Source organism: Pholcus phalangioides, unplaced genomic scaffold (genome assembly GCF_987345545.1).
Source record: "Pholcus phalangioides strain wild (caught in Gottingen) unplaced genomic scaffold, Ppha-v1.0 ptg000014l_1, whole genome shotgun sequence".
NCBI lineage: Eukaryota > Metazoa > Arthropoda > Arachnida > Araneae > Pholcidae > Pholcus > Pholcus phalangioides.
The window spans coordinates 8,708,476-8,729,606 of record NW_028301607.1 but is presented as its reverse complement, the minus strand read 5'-3'; the positions used below and the strand labels follow the sequence as shown (position 1 = coordinate 8,729,606).

The following is a 21,131-nucleotide window of genomic DNA, read 5'->3' as shown; positions in this document are numbered from 1 at the left end:
CAGTGGGGATTATTTTCAGAAGCAGGGATTTTTTTAAAATGAAGTAGAGAATTTTTAGAGACAATTAGGGATTTTTTGTGATTTTCGTAAAAATTCGGGAGATTTAAGAAGTTTTTGGGAGGTTGAGGGATAAAGCTAAAATTCGGGAGACTTGACAGCTATGCCTGTTTTTTCTTCTATGGCTTGAAGACAACCTGTTGTAAAAAACCCTAGATTACTGGATGGGCTGGATCTGGCTCGCACGGCCAGATTATTTATAGAGTGCCAACTGTACTACATTTAATTCAAATCAATCCAAAAAAAAATTTTGCAGACATGCCTTAAAAACGAGATATACAGATTTGGGGGGGGGGGACACACAAGTCATTTCAGATACAAATCATCTTGTGGATTCCAACCAGACTGTCAAGCCAAACTAGGTTTGTTTGGCAAAATTTCACCCCACCCACTAGAATGAAACATTTCTTTTATGACTCAACAGCGATAATTTGCATTACATACGATACCATTTAAGAGAGAAAAATGCACGCAATGAACTTTTTTGAACTAATTCTTTGAGAAAGAATTTTGAAAGCCTCCCAGAAAATCCAGAAGACTTGATAACTATGCTTCAACTATACAAACATCTTTAACAGGGCTTGACTAATCATTGACAAACCAGTCACGACCCAGGCTCTGTCCCTCCAGGGATATAAGCCTTTTACCCTTGCGGGTTGGGTCGCGCTGTTGACTAATCACCGGCACAGCTTGTCATTGCACTCTGAAGTTTTTAAGCATGCTTAGTAAATTGGGGTCTAAGGACGAGACAAAATTTTTGGAATCCACATGACCAAATCACAGAAAAATAAAACAAAATAAGGACTATTTTAAGATTGTTTTTCTAGGAGAAAAGTTTGGCTCCTGAGAAATCTGGCTGAATTATCCCCCCACCCCCAATTTGTCAATCTCTGATGTATGTGATTTTATAGCACACGTAATCAACTGTTTTTAAGATTACTGAAATATGGCTGCTTATGACCCAGTATCTAATATTGAAAGACTCCCTTTATTTTGTCATCTAATGTTGGAGGCTGTACACATTTGCAAGATAAGTTCATTGTATCTTCTGCTCTTGTTGCAATGATTCAGCCAGGAACAATTTAGCAATACTCTGAGTGGCAAACTGCGACACTTGTTTGCAATAGCTTTCAATCTGGCCTGTGACCAGCAGAGCATCAAGACGTGAAGGAGGTGGAATAGTCTTGAAGAGTTTATTTATGTCCTCCTCAGGAAGGGGAGGCTCACCTTTCGTGGCTCTAGCGGCATTTTCGGCTGCCTGAAATAGAATAGCATTTTTTGAAACCTTTATATATTTTAAAAAACCAACTGGAAATACATACATTTATAGAATTCAGACTCAATTCAGAATGTTAGATATTCAAAAGCACAAAATCACACGTACCCTTTTCTGCAAATACTGATTCTTGGCCTGCTGCTGTTTCATGAGCTGACGCTGATAGTTCGTTAACTTGTTCGTTTCTTGGCTGACGGTATCCACACATTCCATCAATGCCTGGAGATTTTTCTCCAAAACAGACCTGATAACAAATAATAGTTATTACAACATACATCAAACAAAAAAAGAAACAAGCAAGACTGTGCTAACAAACAAAAACAAAGCACCTACTGGATTTCAATAGTCAAATTATCATGCTAAAAATTAATCATTACTTAAGCGATAAAACAATATATATGTGAATCTAAAAGTTCCCACAAATATTTCTCTGATTCCGAATTAATTGACAGCATTCGAACAGATCTTTTTGTCACTAAATTATGTCAAATAATCAAGAGTCGAATTCAAAATCATTTTGAATTCGACTCTTTCGTCTACAACAGCGAGTAACTCCAGCTATAAGGAGTTTTTCTTTGTTTCTGCTACTGATGAAGGAACTTCACATAGTTCCAAAATGCGTATAGCCGTGGTTCTTTTACAATTTTGGTTTAATCTACATCGGCTTTCAATTGTATTATTTTTTCTTAGTTTGCAGAATATTCTTATATCATGGTTTCACTGTATTATAATAACATAATTTATCAACCCTTCAACACTCAGTTTGGCTAAAGATGATGTTATATAAACTTACGCAGTTCCCATATCAAGGAATTGATTGGATTCTTCAGCTGGAATATAATCACTTATTTCACAAAGCAAAGCATTCACAAGATGTGAATTCCTTACGATGACTGGAATCTCTACAAAAATCTTGTTGTACGATATATGCATATTCTTCAACCTATCACAGAGAAGCAAAAACTATTTCAGATGCATAGATTAAAGCAAAATACAAACCAACATTACTGTCTATTATTTATCCTGAAGGAAGAAAAAATTCACGATTCTATTTGACACCACTTACTGTTCCAAAGAGAATTCTCCCTCTCGGTAAAGTTTCATGGCAGTATTAGATAGCCTAAATGCCTTCAGCGAAAGTGAACCTCGAGTTGTCTTCAAAGGATCTAAGAAATTGTGAACAACAGATTATAAACTGCAAGCACAGTTAGCAATTGTTAAACACAGTTAGCAATTGTTTCTAGAGTGATAACATTTTCCTTAGCGATGAGAAAATTAAAGCATAGCTGGTGAATTTAGATAAGAATTAGGAAGATTTCTGTACAGATCAGAATCCCATACAAAAACCGTACACAACAAATATAAAAGGAATAATAAACTACAAAATAAAGCATTTGCCAATAATGAAAGTAAAATTTTCAAGGATTTTCCCTCCTGGAAAGATGCAACATCACGCTAACCACTGCCAATTATAGTCAGACAGTAAGGCAAATTACTGCATTTATTTGAGTGTAGGACGAGGTTTATATTCAATTTTCAGTGCTTTAAAAAAGAAAGTTGTCCTATATGCACGAATGAATATCTAAACAAAAATTGCTGCTGAAAAGAAAAAAAAAATCAATTAATTTAAGAAATATATAATCAGGGGTCTATCCACTTTTTTTGTAAGGTCCTGTTTTTGTGAAAATGGTCATTGATTTCATGAAAATAAGTAATTTTGTAAGAAGCAAAATAATCTAGTTAATTAATCACAAAATGAATGAAAGGTAAATTTATGATTTCAATTAATTTGTATTTTGTGAAGTATTCATTATTCAGATCCAGAATTTTATGAAGGGTCCAAAATAATTGAAAATTGATGAATAAAACCGAAAACTAGAAATAGTCTCAGAATTTGTGAAAGTTTTCAATACTCTTAGGGCTTCTCTGTTTCATTCAAGGCCCAGGACCAGACACAGGGATCCAAAAGTGGGTTAGCATTGGGGGCACAGTGAGTGCTCAGGCACCCACATTATTTTGTAAAATCATTTTCAGCACCCCCCAAAATTCATTCAGAAATCTCCTATAAAATAAATACCCAGACTGATGCATCCTGCATTTACATCGTTTTCCCCTAAAAATCTTATGCTACTAGCTACTATATGTGAATAAATGAAATATAAGGAAGTGAATTAATAAATCTTAGTTTTCCTTATTTTGATCTCTAAACTCATGTCATCTTACTACGAGTAACATGATACATAACTGTCATTACTATCCCGAAATCACATTCTGGCAACACAAGCTAAATGGGGTGTATGGCCATCTAGATCACAGGCCATTCGGCAGATTCTATTGTGAGGGGATAAACTGATCGACATCTGCTGCTTCGCAAATTTTTATGGCCAAAATAAAATATTTCTTCAAGCTTTGGTGCAATTAGGTTTAGTTTGTGGGCAGGAGGGGAGAGGAGAGAGAGAGAGAGAGACTGGCAACCAAATTTTTTCTTGCAGGTTTTTTAATTTTTTTTTCCTATAATAATTTTTTTCCTAAAGTACTAATTTCTTCAAACTACTTAAAATTCTATAAATATAATAATTTTTTGGGAGTCCGGGTGATGGAGTAAAAATCTGAAAGCCTTCCAGAAATCTGGGAGACTTGGCAGCTACGTTAAGGCTGAAGTCAGAAACTTCTCTTGCTGATGAAAATAAATAGAGGGAAATCTCACAAGGGAAAGTTAGCAACAACAGCGCTTTAGAGGGTTTTTATAAGGGGCCTTGCTTGGGTGGACCAGAAAGAGCACTGCTACTCACCAGGTTTCAAGCTATGGTTACATTTTTCGCGAAATGCAAAAGAAAATCGTAGAATGCGAAAGTTGTAGTTGCCAGTTTCGCAAAAATTCATACTGGAGGTACGAAACGAGGACATCCAACCATAAATCATTAGCATTGTAGCATTTTGCTAAAGCTTTTCCCCCATTTTCGTTTTTTGTGAAAGTAATTTTTTATCTAGCGCAAACCCTGCTACTCACAAGAACTAGTGTTTAAAAAGCTTCACACACATTAAAACACTGCAAGACTACCACTACTAGACAGCACACGCACCCTGTACATGCCAAAATGAGTGTGTGCGTGACCCTCTAAATCATTTATATTGGCAGAGTTCTGTTTTATGTACTTGCTAGTGCTGCCACCTGTATTCCATATTTTAAAATGGAGACAGCAAATGCATGAATTTGTCATGTTGTGTAAGTATAAAATTGAAGGTTTGCATGCTCTTGGCAGAGAGCTGCAAGACTCTGGAGCGAAGAGGCATCCTCCAGACTACATCGCGATACGGCAATATCGGCTATTGCCCTTGCGAACATTGATGCAAGAAACTGCAAGACTGTCAAATAGTTAATGTCAGTTCCAATATATTCCTTGATTATAATTGGTAGAAGATCAGTGACTGAATTGCCAACTTCCTAAATAAGACCAGCCAATTTACTCACCATAAATTAGAACAATAGATTCCTCTATGGAATTCTGATAAGTGAACTGCGAATCAAGAAGAGGCTTGTTGTAGAAGCTTCCAAAATGTGTGCTCTGGTACCAGCCGACTTGCAAATGGTCAATATTCACATGCCTGAGGCTTCTCATCATCTCCATTTGATACTCAACTGTGAAAAAAAAAAAAATTATGTAAAGCTAATTAAATCAAATGCTCAAAAGTCAAACACGTGGTCACCAAGATTATGTATAAACACACACACACATCATACAACAGTTCTTGCTGGTCCCGTAATTCATGAGTTAGCAATCTATCAGCCAAATCTGTCCACACATCCATCACGAGGAAACTCAACTTGATAAAACACTGGATTGGCCTAATGCTTTTGATAAACAGTTGAACCCATTTATAACAGTTAGAAAAAAAACCCCAGTGAAACGATTCGTTTTAGCAAGCACTTTTATGCCCATACCAACTTTAAAAACCATGCAATTGAGCAAAATGAACATAATTTGAATACACAATACACATTTTTTCAATAATCTGAGCTTTAAATTACAGATTGAACTTATCAAAATATATTAATATTTTAATTAAAATCGTATGCAATGTAATATATACATGATATTTTGTTCATGTATATATACATCAGGGTTTAAGCTATGGTCGTATTTTGCAAAAAATGCGAAAGAAAATCATAGAATGCAAAAAAAGTAGCAGCAACTTTTGTAAAAATTCGTACAAAAGGTACGCAACGAGTAGACAACCATCAATTGTTACATTAGCATTTTGTTAAAGCTTTTTCCCCCCTTTTCGATTTTTGCGAAAGGAATTTTTTATCCAGTTTAAACCCTGATAGACATGAATAAAAATATTAAGTGTTTTTTCACATGATATGATTGTAGATGTCAAACATTTTTCCGCTAGTCATTTTTGACAAAAAACATGCAAAATGCTGTTCCCTTTTACTACGGATCTAGTTACTATTATGTTTCTTGCCCTCCCCATTTTTCAAACCATCAAAAAGAGCTTCTGTGAATTTCTTTACGTAGATATTCAGTTCACCATCCACAAACTCAGATTTGAATACCCCTGCTGCCTCTTTAAAATCATATAGAAAATTTCAAAGGATCGCAAACAACTTTTTCCCCCTCTCAATTTTTGGCTTTCAAACAAGCACATACCTTGAATTTTTGAAACAACAGACAGTGCTTTTGTGCTTGAAATTCACAAAAATTAACTTGCACAAGATAACACCACCATGACCAATGTTGTAATCTAGTTAAAGAATGACAAAGGTGCACTAAAGGTGTTTTGGAGGTTTCTGTGGTTCCCAACATTGACCCTATGCTCCACAAGGAGGCAATATAATTTTTAAGATTGGCAATTTGAATTTAACCTATGTCGAGGTGGACTGGGCATAGGATCACATCAGAAAAAGACAATTCATTGTTATATAACAACCCCTTACAATTACAAGGCTCCAGTGAATTTGGCTTCTTAGCAGAACTTATGAGCTATTCAAAAAACGTAAGAATCAGCATACGAGACCTTCTTTATTAGGGGGAATATTACAAAGTACGGATTTATGATGATTCATATTTGATGAAAATAATTTCTAAGAATGAAGATTCATATTTAATGAAAAATAGTCTAAGAATAAATCAAATTCTCTAATAATCATATGCTCCCTTTTTGACTCAGAGCCAGCAAGCATCATTGGGCTTATTTGTTGAAATGCCAATGTGCAAATTGAAATGACTATATGGCAGTGTTTCTCAACCACCGGACCCTGACAACAGTCAAACTGGGCATTGAATGATTCATCTTTTTATTTGTTGCTCATTAGTCGTGTGCACGACTGGGCCTTTCCACTCACAAAAAAATAAATCAGCACAGCCTCAGGCTTCCAAAGGTTGAGAACCACTGCTATATGTGATGCAAATAGAAAAGGGAGTGGGTGTACGCAGAACCTACTTTTTTGGGAGGGGGGATACAAGGTTAAGTTGAGGCTTGCGAGGAGCACAGAGAACTCTGAGGTAATGTTGAGTTTCAACCTTCTACAAACATTTTAAATTCACAGAAAATGCAACAAGAAATGAACATTTAAATAGTGAATATTTTTAATGTTTAACTCAATAAAATCACAACAAACCTTCATCAAAATCCTCTTCATCAGCATGACGTGGAAATGGAAAGCAATTTGTGATTTCCAAGCGGTTGTCAACAGCAAGACCCAATAACACGCCCTGGGCAACATCCGTAACTCCCGCACCTTCTTCATAACAGTGCTTGATCACTTTCAGAACAACCTGTCATGAAATAAGAGAGTATTAGAGACATGAGCACCAACATACAACAAACTATAAGGATGGACAGACGCGCGCGCGCGCGCACACACACACACACAAACACCCTGATTACGAGAATTATCAAATAACTATTTAAATAGATTGTAATAAGTAAATTGAACTCCAACTATTCAAAACTGGTTCCAAGTATCTGAAAATGTACAAGAGGGAAATATATATCTGAGAGAATCAAAAATAACTTATTTAGATGACAGTAAAACATAAAATTTTACACAAAGTATAAATAAGTAGGGCCAAACCATTGAAGTCGTTCACCTGGTTCCAGTGTTATTGGTAAAACCCTGATCCCCTATTCTATTGAATAGTAGAAGTGTCTTAAGATATGTAGGAATCAAATTCACCACATCACAATTCACAGACAACAGTTTGGTCACCAGTGAGTAATCAATAACCAAATGAATGCATGTGAGCGCGAGTGAGTTCCAGTGAGAGTGTCCGCAGTATAAATGGCTGAGTAACTATATGAGTCACCCTCACTTTGTCTACGAATAGCGTGACACGAATTGTTTGCAATGAATTTTCTGCACGTCTTTTTCAAACTTTGGATATATATATATATTTAACGAACTGTTTATGACTCATTGCGATGACGTTGATCAGCATTGTGCTTATCAAAATTTTACCTACTATTTTAAAGCAACAAAGACCAAAATTAAGGGTTATTAAATTGATTGATGATTAACACACACTTTGAGTCAATTTTTGAGACACTAAAACGAAATGTTTTTATGGTATAAAATGTGAAAAAATTAATTTAAACTTGCTTCCTAAGAAAGACAGATATAAAGATTACGGGAATAGTGGGAAGCTGTAGAGTTCATACACTCATCCTGTATATATAGTCGAGCTGTGTATACAGAAATTTTCAGTGGACAAATCTTCCACACATAGGGATTACACAGGTTCGCCTTCATTCACTATAATGCCAAAAAAACGCCGCCAGAATTCTCCGAAATAATTAACAAAATCATGTCTCAAACATAAACCACTGTTATCCAAACAAGTTCCCTTCAGAATTACTTTGAATTAGCGAGGTACGCTTTTTCAACTGAACCAGCGGTTCTCAACCTTTTTTGACTTGCGGAGCCCTTTTTATAATTTTTATGGCGGACCTGTGTAGATCTCTTTTTCTAACAAATTTACTGATTTATTTTATTGTCGCTGCGGAGCCCCTGGGAAGTGCATACGGAGCACCGATTGAGAACTGCTGAATTAGACGTTTCTCACAGTGGGCAATATTACTTTACGAGTGGCATGTGTTGAGGAGTGATGAGAGGAAAAAAATGAATGAAAAGGATGTTAAAAACCTTTCGGGGAAATCGAAAGGCGCTATGAACTAGGCCAGGATGATTTTCTATGATAGTCAGCACCACCAACTGATTTGGTGACTTTTTTCGCACATAAAAACAGCCGCATCTGGACTTGCTAGTTTTGACAACTCTTCATTAACCATATTAATCACATTTTTTGACTACATATTTTTTTTCTGTATGATTTTTCCGCAATTGGAAACCCAGACAGCCAAATTCATATTTGCTTGTTTTCGGCAACTTTTTATCAACCGCACATTTCAATTTAGTTTTTGTGTGCAATTCTTTCCACACATTTCAATTATTGCATATTAGATTGATTCGTGCAATAAACTGATTTTGTCAAAATATGCCCCCCCCCCCCCGGGTGATCAATCTTGTTATAATGGGGAACCCTCAATATATATATATTACCACAATCACATCAATTAGACGTATTCGACTAAACACTTCAAAAAGTAAGCGTTAAATTGATTGGAGCACGTGTTGACCTCAATGAGCTCTTATTTAATCCTAAATCAATATTGGATAAAATATCGATAGCCACATTTTATTGCTTGGCAATAATCGATCATCTTCAAAAATTCTGTGCACGTAAAATTCAAATACTAAATCGATAGCTCATTAAAATAAATGCAAATTAATTTATTACCAATCCATCAATTTGAACATAGGATATCGGATAATCGCCATCTGGATCACACAACGACACACGGGTGGACGCCATCTTCGTCCCGAAGTGTTGCCACTTGCCAGATGTGAATCTTGAAACCTTCGATTATACTCTCTTTTCTTACTTTATTTATTTATTTCAAGAAATCAAGACACCGCAGGTGCTGTTATCTATGTTCCAATACCAACACATTAAAAAACAGGGTGGAAATGCACACTGTCAACATTCTGGAACCATCCAGAGCTTATATTACTATGTCATAGTTTCCCAACCTTTTTTGTCCCGTTGCTCCCTATAGGGTCATATGGCAACCTCCAACGTGCTATAGGTCATATGGCAAATTTTTTCCAATGGAATTCAGATCCGAGGTTTTGATCGAATTCTAGAAAGAATTTTTTTATCCCATGCAAGTTTTTTTTTTCGGATTGCTCAAAACTGTCTCGATTTTTCTTGAAACTTGAGCATTGCACTTACGTTTTGCTCCTTTTTTCTGTCCTATATGTTTTGAAGAACACGTTTCGGGAATTTTCTGACACCTCATCCTCGTTGTTGCAAAATTAGCCAGCATTTCACATACCAGCAGTTGGCACTGTTGATACTAGATCATTTTCAACAATATCATCTTCATCCATGATGTTCATTTTCATTAGCACGTAATTGGTATATATCTACGTATTCGGAATCTGAAAGGGTTTCTAAATATCTTACAGCTTCTTTCTAATGTGAGATATATCTTTTTGATATGGTTACACTCAGCTGAACACAACAAGACTATCTAAGATTGTCGAACTCGGTTTGATTAGTCTGCGGTTCACAAAAACATGTAAGAATAAAAAAGTACTCACTCAATATATATACAAACAATCCACCCCAGAAAGCATATTTCTCTGTGTCATATTACCCAGAATTAGCCCCTATACACATGTAGAATGATGACAACAGCCCGGGGTCCGAACAGGAAAAATCGAAGCAGCGCACTGCACATTAGATATCCGTAGAATCCCGCTATCTTGAAAGGCCAAAATTCCATAAATGGAACATGCATTTTTGAACGCGCGTAGCTCTTTAATGTTTAACAGTACAAAAAAACTAATTGATTTACGTTGATTGATACATTAAGCGGTAGAAAAAAAACAAGATAATTTTCAATTTACTTGAGTCACTCTCAACGCATAAAATGTTGAATCAAATCTGTTGTATGAATTGACTTGTTCTTTCACAGCTGCTGTTCAAATTTGAACGTATGATAAGTTCAAAAAAATTTTCAAAAAATTGTTCAAAAGATTTTCGTATGTAAATATGTAAGCTGTTACTTCCATCTAAGTATGGGGCAGTGCCGTCTTAACGCATGGGCTCACTAGGGCGCGGCCCGGTGGCCCATGCATTAAGACCCCAGTTACCCTCTTTAGAAAAAAAAATGAAAAGCGGTCCGGGGGGCCTGGAGAATAGGGGTCCTCAAAAAATGAGTAGTTGAATTTTTCGAAAATTTGCCAGGTAGGGCCTCAGAAAAATCACTTGGCCCGGTGGCCCATGATGCTCTTAAGACTGCCCTGGTTCTTACCCCCCCCCTCCCCACCCTCTTTAGAAGAAAAAAAAAATGAAAAGCCCTCCCTCGAGAAAATTCTGCATACGTAGCCGACTGATATAATGTATGTAATGTACATAGAATATAAGCAACAGGAGTTTCACATAGGAATGCGATAAATTGACTTCATCATCATCGTGCCTCCATCCAGAGTTTCTAGTATATCTGTCAATGTTCATAGGGGGGTTAAACTGAGTTGTCAGTGAATGTCTCCTGAATACGAAATCAAGTATCCACTCTCAATGGTTCAAGTGAGCTCCATGGACCCCTCCTCACCCCACAAAATGGCAGCATGGGCCCGGGTGTCCAGCCTTGCCCAATACGTTCCATGGTTAGTCATGGGCAAGTAGTGTCACAACTCGGTCTTTGATAATGATCGTCAAATGCTGGGGGCTGATCGAAGAGAATGACCAGGATCTACCCAGCCTTCACTACAAGTCGAAGGAACCACCTTCTTTCCTGATCCTCAAATCTGTCTGGTCACACACATTAGTCTATGAACCCCAACAGTCGCAATACTGATACGTCTGGAAGTAAATGTTATTCACCAAGGATAGGCTAGGATGGGACGGTGTGTAGCTAGCCTACGGCACCGCTGCTTCCTTGCAGCAGGGGAAGGCAAAGAAAATTAGACCAAAATGGAAGAAGGGCTACAAAATTTGTGTACACAGGCGGAAAAACCATAAACCGCCTGTGGGTGTATCAATGTTTTGGAGAACATATTTCGAGCTGGATTACAATTGCGAGCAGTGTAAGGCCAAGATTACTCTATAAAAGTTTCATAAAAGATGAAAAATTCAACCAATAATCCTATCGGTTACTTTATAGTGTGTAATTCCAGCCTAAGAGCCCAGACTTTTAGAGTGCAATCCCAGCCTAAGAGCTAAAATATTTCTTCGAAGGCCAAATATGTGTGATTTATTGAGACGAAATAAACTTGACTTGAACATATACTTCTTTTTATTGGTGCAGAGTGACAAGGCTTCCCGTAGCAATAAAAAGATCTGCATATGATTGCCATTCCAATACAATTATTAATAATAATACCTACATATTCCGTACACATTTAACTTCGTGCCTTAAGCCGGGATTACATTATAAAGGTTTTATAAAAATTTCCTTTACAAAACTTGAAAAAAGAAAAAAAAAAACAACCCAACTAATAAGCCTAATGGTTGTATTCGGTCGGATGTAACCGATACGCCTATCGGTTGCATTTTTCAAGTTTTATAAAAGGACTTTGATAAAACTTTTATGGCGTAATCCCGACCTTACTGCCAGGGGTTTACGGACCGGAGTTAGTGTGCTTCCGGATTGGCGAAACTTCGACGAGCTTGTTAACTGAGCTGAAGTTAGTTAGCTCAGCTTTTCGATTTACATTGAATAATATGCAAAAGTATTTAGAATTATCTGGTATTTTCCATTTTAAAAATTAAAAGAAATCCTATGCTAAACTATTGATAAAATCATAGAAATTTGCTGATTGAAAATTACAACTTGAAAATTAATTATATGAGGAAAAGAATGTTTTATCAACAAGGGATGGCAGCACATACATTTACGAGATTTATCTCTTTTTTTTTTTATTTGAAGTAAAAACGCTGTTCATGCTCATCATGGAATTACAAACTTTTTTTTTAAGCCGTGCTACTATTGCATTAGTCAAAATTAATGAAAATTCAGATTTGTTGAAAATTCAAAATCAATGAAAGATTAGTCACAGTTGATCGAAATTCAGAATTGATGGAAGAAATGATTCTAGAACTATTAAAATTTTAAAATTAATGAAAATTCGGAATTAACGAAAACCTAAAATTAATGGCAGATATACGGAAAATATATTCTGGACGTAAATTAATGTCCAGAATTAATAAAAAAGTTACTGAAAACTCATGAAAGAAATAATTTTATAATTATCGAGAGAAGTAACACCAGTAAGTAATGAGAGAGATAATTGAAAATTAATGAGCTGAAATAAATGAGAGAAATAACTCTAGGATGAATGTAAGAAGCAATTGAAAATCAATGACTAAAATAATAACGAAAGAAATAATTGGAAATTAATGAAAGAAATAGTTCTGAAATTAATGAAAGAAATAGTTCTGAAATTAATGAAAGAAATAGTTCTGGAATTAATGAGAGAAGTAATTCCAGAATTAATAAGAGAAGTAACTTCAGAATAAATGAGTGAAATACTGTAGTTTTTAGAATAAATGAAATACCTCTAGAATTAATGTAAGAAGCAAACATGAATCAATGGCCGAAATAGTACCAGGATTAATGAAGGAAATAATTAAAAACTGGTAAAATAATTAAAAATTAATAAAAAAATATTGAAAATTAATGAATTCTGGAAATAATGAGAGAAGTAACTTCAGAATTAATGAGATAAACATTATTGTTCTAGAATAAATGAAAGAAATTACTTCAGAATATGTGAATGAGAGAATCAATTGCGAATCAATAAGTGAAGTAATTAAAGAATTAATAAAAGAAACACATAAAGTAGCAATAAGTAGTAGTTTTCAGAACAAATGAAAGAAGCAAACATGAATGAATGACCGAAGTAACACCAGGATTAATAAAGGAAATAATTGAAAATTGGTGAAATTAATGAAAGACATAATTTGAAAATTAATGAAAGACATAATTTGAAAATTAATGAAAGAAATAATTGAAAATTAATGAAAGAAACAATTGAAAATTAATGAAAGAGATAACTCCAGAATTAATGAAAGCAATAACTGCAGAATCAATGAAAGGAGTAACTGCAAAATCAATGAGAGAAGTTTCTACAGAATCCAGGGCCGGATTAACCATTAAGCAAAATAAACACGTGCTTAGGGCATCAGTACTAAAAGGACACCACAAAAAGATACCAAATGGTATTTTTTTAATGTACAATTTTTTTTCAACATCGATCATCCGATAGAAGATCCTAAAATTTTAAGAACACTTGATGGTATAGTTGAAGATCATTATCACAAGGATGGCACAAAAGATGAGAAACTAATAATATTGCAAACTAGACCACATTATTGCTGAGTTTTTTGATTAGCTTTTCACAATTTTCATAAAGTACGCCCAGGGCTGTCTTAACATTATCATACGCCCACGTACAAAGCGATTTTTCTGAGAGAGGCTCTACTTCCTAGCTAAAACTTCATACCTACCTATTTGCATATTTACTCTTGAAAATCGGAACCAGATCTAATTGTCACTTGATTCCCCCGTGCCAGAAGTGCTCAGATGGGCCCATGCAGCAAACCAAGTTCTACAGAATAAGGACATGATGGTCATTAGTAAGTCAACTGTGAAGTTTGATCTATAGAAGTAAAAGAAATGCTGCCAGGTGTAAATTACAAACTTGAGAATGTATGTAAAAGAAGAAATACCCAATATAACGGTGATTCGTCAAAAATAAGATTCCTATTGGCACGGTCGCAACTGGATACTTGGTTAGCCGGGGCAACCACTCATTTAGGCACCCTCCTCGTAATGCTGAAGGATAGGCTGAATGGTGAAATATGCTTTCCCTTTTTTGATGCGTCTGGGGCACCAGACCCGCCTGCAACCCAGCACTACTTACAGCCCTGCCTATTGGTAATATTATGGCCATTCTAACATTCAATGGTCTCTCCTTGGAGTGTTGTTACAGCCTTTATCATCCGTTTGTCATAGTGGTATGTTTCTAACTTTAAAAATTCTGAAAATGTGACCAGAAATCACCCTGTGCGAGTTTTGAAGATGAAAATACAGTGTACACAGAATAAAAAATGTAAATTTTTATACGATCCCTTCCCCCCCCCCGTCCTCTAACTGCCAATTAGACAGTTGTTGCACTTTCTCTTCTGAGCCCAACAAACAAATTACATGTTTTTAACTGCATTATTCCCTGAGATATTGAAATTCTAAAATGGGAGACAGGTCCGGGCTTAGGAGAATTTCTCGTCCCAATGCAAAAAAATTTTTTGCGGTCCCCTCTAAAAGAATTTTATGTATGTGCTCCCCGACTTACAAACTTTTCGAGTTACGAACGTAAATCTTGAAAGGGAAAATGTTTTTCACAAAGAACGCATTTATCACAGTCATTTTTTTCATTATTTCAGGAACGCGTTGATAGTCTGGATCGTAATCAAACACGATCCATTGAGAGGGAATGGTATTTAAATTAATTTTACAAAATTCATGAATTATTAATAATAATTAGCGCGTGGTCCACCTGCTGACACTTCATCGTGGCTCGAATCATATTGAACAGGCATAAATTTTTGTCATACTTTTAAAGCGCTTCATCATCTCTTCATCAAATGTACGTTGCAATTCGATAACTGATCATTTTTCGAATTTTTTATTGCTGTTTTTGCAATAATTAATGTAAATAAATAGAAGTAAAGAAGTAAAGGAATCGAGTACTGGAATTCCATGACCCCCCCCCCCCCCCCACAAGGGTGGGGCTGAAAGTCAGCATCATGGGCCCCCGAGCCAAGGGATGTTTTGGAGGCGCTACCTGAAAAATTCTCAAAAAATTCAACTACTTCAGGTTTTTCTGAGGCACCTCCTCTCTTGAGGCCATTCGCGCACGGCCCGGGGTGGAGGGGCATGCGTTAAGACGGTACTGCCTAATGTTCGCACCAGGCGTCCTCTTTTTCAGTTTTGAATCTGGTAACCCTATCTGAAGACCACATAATCAATATTTTCACTTATTTGTTCGATCATCCATACTGTCCGAATTTTTTTGTGGGAAGAAATAATTATTTTTTCTACATAAAAAAATCGATTATTGCAAATGTACGAATTTTGTTACCAAAATTTTCGTCTCAAAAAAATTTTATGCTCAAAAATTACAAAGAACTCTCTCTCCCTCTTTTTTTCATCATCGCATGAGTTGCCTGAAATTTCGAGATTAGATGGCAGCACCAACAGTATATAAATCAAACCTCCATCGAGCTTATCTCTCTCTCTCGCTAGCCCCGACTAAGACGCCTTCATATTCATACGTGTATTAAGGAGTTCTAGCCCCGACTGGAGAGAGTATGACGTCAGCGTTCTCCACCTTGGCAGTAGAACTCCTTAATACATTATACATTGAGTAAACATTGTAAAAACAATACATACATTGAGTATATGAAGGCGTCTTACTTGGCAGTGCTGAGAACGGAACCATCCATCCCCAATATCTTTCGTCGGAACATCACGTGACTCGGTGAAAACAAACACAATCCCCGTCATTTGCTTATGGCATCCACAGGAATTTAAAACAATAAATGATAGAGATAATTTCAACATCGATGAGATAATTCCAGAATTAATGAAAGAGAATATTCTAGAACTAATGAAAGAAAATGTTCTAGAATTAATGTAAGAGATAATCTCAGTATTTTAGTGATAATTCCAAAATTAATGAAAGAGATAATTTCAGCATTAATGAAAGAGACAGTTCCAGAATTAATGAGATATAATTTCAGAATCTATGAAAGAAATAATAATTAATAAAGGAAGTAATTAAAGAATTAATGAAAGAAAATTTAAGAAATAATGAAAGAAAATTTAAGAAATAATGAAAGAAAATTTAAGAAATAATGAAAGAAAATTTAAGAAATAATGAAAGAAAATTTAAGAAATAATGAAAGAAAATTTAAGAAATAATGAAAGAAAATTTAAGAAATAATGAAAGAACATTCAAGAATTGATGAAAGAAATTATTCAAGAATTGATGAAAGAAATTATTCAAGTATTAATGAAAGAAATTATTCAAGTATTAATGAAAGAAATTATTCAAGTATTAATGAAAGAAATTATTCAAGTATTAATGAAAGAAATTATTCAAGTATTAATGAAAGAAATTATTCAATTATTAATGAAAGAAATTATTCAAGTATTAATGAAAGAAATTATTCAAGTATTAATGAAATAAATAATTTAATCTTTTCACCTTTAGATAACCTTTAGATGAGTTCTCTATCATTTTTTTTAATCTTCAAAACCCAATATTTAGAGACCGAACTGTACATTTCTATGGGCAAATTGCCAGGCGGGAACTTTGTTTTCACCGAGTCACGTAATTTCCTTACATTTGATGTCGCTACCGTCGCGGTGGCTGGACGCTCCCTCCAGCAATATAAGCTCGATACAAGCGTCAGAATCTCTGTCGTCTGCTTCGTTCCACTTGTTTTGGACGCCTCCTTGTGTCCTGAAAAAATTACTAAACTGGCAGTTCGAACTTCCAGTTCTGTTTGTGGGCTTAGCTTGTAGGGAATCGACTTTTTGTCTGTCGTCTGCTCATTAATAGGTTATTTGTTTTGGACGTCTCCCTATGCTCAAATAAAATAACCGAACTTTCAGTTTGAATTTCCAGTTCAGTTCATGAGCTTCGTTTATAAGGAACTCAGCGGAATAAGGAATATAGTTTGTTTACTTTGAACTTCATCATCACCACATGAGTCACTTTTAAATTTGACATTAGATGGCGGCACGTTACTATGAAGTGAAATGTGGAAAAATTCACTTTTTACGATCTTACCTGTCGTTTGCTGGTGTAGAGAATGTATTTTCCTTTGTTTTGGATGTCTCCTTGGATCTTGAAAAAATTACTGAACTGGAAGTTTGATCTTTCAGGTGAGTTTATAAGCTTTGTTTATAAGGAGCAAAGCTGGATGAGAAGAATTTAGTTTTTTATACCTGAGCTTCGTCATCACCACATTAGGCACGTCTGATTTTGAAAGTAGATAGCAGCACCAACAATATTTTTAAAAATGAATGTCTTAAAGTGTATTCTGGAGTATTAAATTAATTTTAATTCCCTTAAAATTGTTAGTGCCATTGTGAATTCGCGGCAAATGCTACAAGGCAAAAAACAACAATGGCTATTGGCGGACGGCGTAACGTTTCGAGTCACCCGGAATATACGGGACTCATTACTTCCTAGACACAATATCTATAGGACGTACTGGCCTAGTCGGGAAGACTGGATGCATTTATCGCACCCACGTCCTGCAGCAGGGGTCGCTAGGCTGGGATCTTTGTTGGGGGCCTTAGAGGCCAGATTTTTCACTTGTCTCTCGATAAAGAATTTATAGTATGAAAAAAACAAAAATTATAAGAAACTAGGCTGAAGCCTTTCAGCCCCTACCGTGTGACCTGTGCAGCCACATGGGGCACCTCTCTAGGAAAGGGTGCCAAATCCGAGTTGGAAGGTAAAAAAAAATTGTTGAGCTAAAAAACGTCATTGGGGGCACCAAAAAAAGTTACCGCACTGGCAGAGATTCCTTTCTTTTTCTGCTCCTGCCCATTTGTACATCAAGGCCACCTTAAGACCATCGTAGACCCTGGGCCCACAACCAGAGGTTTGGTCAGCTGTGTCAAGCAAACATTTTGGTACCCTCTTGTAATGTTGAAGCAGAGTATGGAAACAATTCAGAAAATAAACAATAATCGGTGTTCTTAACTAGGGACGGTTCTTTGTCCGCGCGACCTGCGCGGCTGTATGGGTCATCGCCAGGTGCGGATCCAGGTCGAATTGTGTAAGTTCGTTGGATCGTCCCGTATTTTACAGGACAGGAAAATTTTCCAATATTATTCGTTCGCCCCACCCCTGGATCCGTTCCTAAGCAGAGGCAGACATCATCAGCTGCTGCGAATAGAGCGGAGGTGAATATCTTCAGCTGCGAATGGAGCAAAGGCAGAAATATTCAGCTGGGAAAGAAGCTCAGATAGACATCTTAAACTGCGAAATGAGTGGAGGCAGAAATTCAGCTCCGAATGGAGCGGGAGTACAGGCATCTTTAGCTGCGAATAAAGCCGAGACAGAGGTCTTCAATGGTGAATAGAGCCTATGCAAAGATCTTCAGCTGCGAATGGAACGAAGGCAGGTATCTTCAGCTGCGAATGGAACGAAGGCAGGTATCTTCAGCTGCGAATGGAGCGAAGGCAGGTATCTTCAGCTTCGAATGGAGTGAAGGCAAGCGGTTCCAGGGCGATGTGTCGGGGAAGCGACTTTCTGTGTAGGTGCATTGGATCATCCGTATTTCACGGGATACATAAATTTCTCCCGTATTATTCGGCTCTTGGGAGGGGCAATCACTCCCCGTCTGGATCTGCACTTGGGCACTGCTCTAAGAGGAGTGCGAAATTCGAGTTGAAAAAGTGAGAAGCTTTGTCGACAGAAAAAAAAAGGACATGGGCAGGGGGCACCAAAAATAGGTTCCACACAAGTACAGATATCTTCTCGAGTCACCCCTGTTCTTAACTTCTGTGTCAGATTTTTTTACCGGATATTCATTACTCTGTAATGAATTTATAAAAACCATGGATCCCATATCCTACAGCATGGTTCCTGGGCTGGGATCTCTGGTAAGCCTCCAGGCCAAACTTTTAGTGTCCTCCCTCTGTAGTAAGTTTATAATGTGGGAAAATACACACACACAAAAAAAAGATAATTATCGTCCCGTATCTGCTCCCCTCTAGTTGCTGCGTATCTTGTGACTTGGGCGTCGGATCAGAGGATGTGGGCACCAAAATGCGTCCTTGCCCCGGCTGACTAAGCATCTAGTTGCAGTCGTTGTAGTTCTGCCTACTCTTGTATGAAGGGCAGAAACTAGTGGGGGGGGGGGCAAGCGGGTCCAGTGCCCCCGGCACCGGACCAGAGAGGGCACCAAACATTACAAAGGGTGCCAAAATGTGATCTTGCCCGGCTGACCAAGCATCGACCCTGTTGCGACCCTGCTTGTGGGAAAGAGCCTGTGGCAGTCCACCCAGGGACGTAGAGTGCCTTCTCGGGGCCCTGGGGCAGACTTTCTTGGGGCCCTCTTGAAAAGATTTATTATCATGCAAAATAAGTGTATATGTTTTTGTAAGCCCCCCCCATTTGCTCGCGGCAGGACTCTACTTGCCCCAGCCCTTTTACGGGTCAGGGTCCACCCGGGGACGACGACTCAAAAAAGTAGGATTTGGTGAACTTTTTTTCGGAGCATTTTTCATACAAATTATTAGGTGAGCATTTCCAACCAGAAGGGAGGGGGGTGGAGCTTAGATATATCACTTGGCCCTACCAAGCAAATTAACATGTATGCTCCTCTAAAATTTCAACTATATCTCATTTTTGTGAGGCCCCACGGGCCGTGCCCGGGTGGGTCCATGCGTTAGGACTGCAATGTTGACAGAGCTCCAGCCCTGGCATCGGGGACAATAATCATAATTTTTTTTTCACGCAATAAATTCATTACAGAAGGGCCCGTGAAAAGTCTGGCTTGGGGCCCGCTAAAGATCTCAGCCTAGGGGGCCCTGCTCCAGTATGTTAGGAGGGGGATGTGTAATTCACAAAAATAAAGAAAAACATTCTGAAACACGTTAGAACTACATTTGAAAATGTAGATTAATTTAAAATTACTACAGCATATTCCGCTTAACGCTTAGTACGACTTATTTTCGTGATCCTAACTTTTACTAACACTTATTGAAATTTCCCGTTTAAAACGCTTTCCCACCAACAACGTTTTTCATGAGTTTTTGGAAAACGCTATAAGTGGAATCACTGTATATGAACTCTTCAATGTTATTACTTGTTTAAAACCAAAAGTTTCTTGCCACAAACAAAATCCAAGATTGCAATCTCAATATTTGGAATTCCATATTCAAATTCGAAATTCAAAAAGACGCTCTGGAATAGGCTGTGTCGAATATTAACAACACTAGCTGCAATCAGCCTAAACTTCAGATATAATTTATTTAATACAATACAAATACAAATACAATACAAATACAACGCCACAACAGGCAAATTGCCCAACGAGGTGGCTGACTTAAGAATATCATGGATCCCCGAGCCCCTACCTACTACTGCTACACCACACATGCTACACCCCCCCCCCGCGGAACCCCCCAACGAACCCCTAAGGAATCGGTAAATGCGGGAATGTGCGTGTACGTGTAGTGCAACCTTACGTAAAGTTTGTTTCTGTGTAATGCTTGTTATGTGTAGTGCTGTCATCTGCCCCCAGTTTTACTAACTATGAGTGAAGTGTTATGGTTGAATGATTTATCGTTGTAGGACTGTTGCTCTCTGTGGCGAGACTTTTTAACGGGGAGATCGGCTCGCATTTGCGCCTTGAAGTTGGGAACCACACAAAACCAACTTCAGCCGACCACCACTGTGGGGTTCGAACCCGGATCCTCGCATCACGAGTCCGGCACTATAACCACTCGACCACCACAGCGGCAGTATGGCAATGAACTACCGGGGGCTGTAAGCAACGTAGCCTACATCCTAAATGTTCGGAAATTTGTGCTCTTAAATGTTTTTATGCATGAAATCTCTATTCATGAAAAGGGTCGGTTCTGGACATTTTTCAAGTGTAAGCGAATGATGTTTTGGTGATTAAAAAAAAAT

The 21,131-nt window shown here is 37.2% G+C and overlaps 1 protein-coding gene across 1 annotated transcript; it reads right to left on the bottom strand.

Moving 5' to 3' along the window:
* Positions 1–1,026: 1,026 nt before the first annotated feature.
* Positions 1,027–9,341, bottom strand: eIF3h (eukaryotic translation initiation factor 3 subunit h). The gene is made up of 7 exons (XM_089241682.1): positions 9,139–9,341; positions 6,960–7,116; positions 4,806–4,973; positions 2,400–2,499; positions 2,127–2,276; positions 1,442–1,577; positions 1,027–1,315 (listed from the first exon to the last, which is right to left on the bottom strand). Exons 1-7 carry the CDS (start codon positions 9,211–9,213, stop codon positions 1,094–1,096), a joined length of 1,008 nt encoding a protein of 335 aa, XP_089097808.1. The 5' UTR covers positions 9,214–9,341; the 3' UTR covers positions 1,027–1,093.
* Between the last annotated feature and the right edge of the window lie 11,790 nt (positions 9,342–21,131).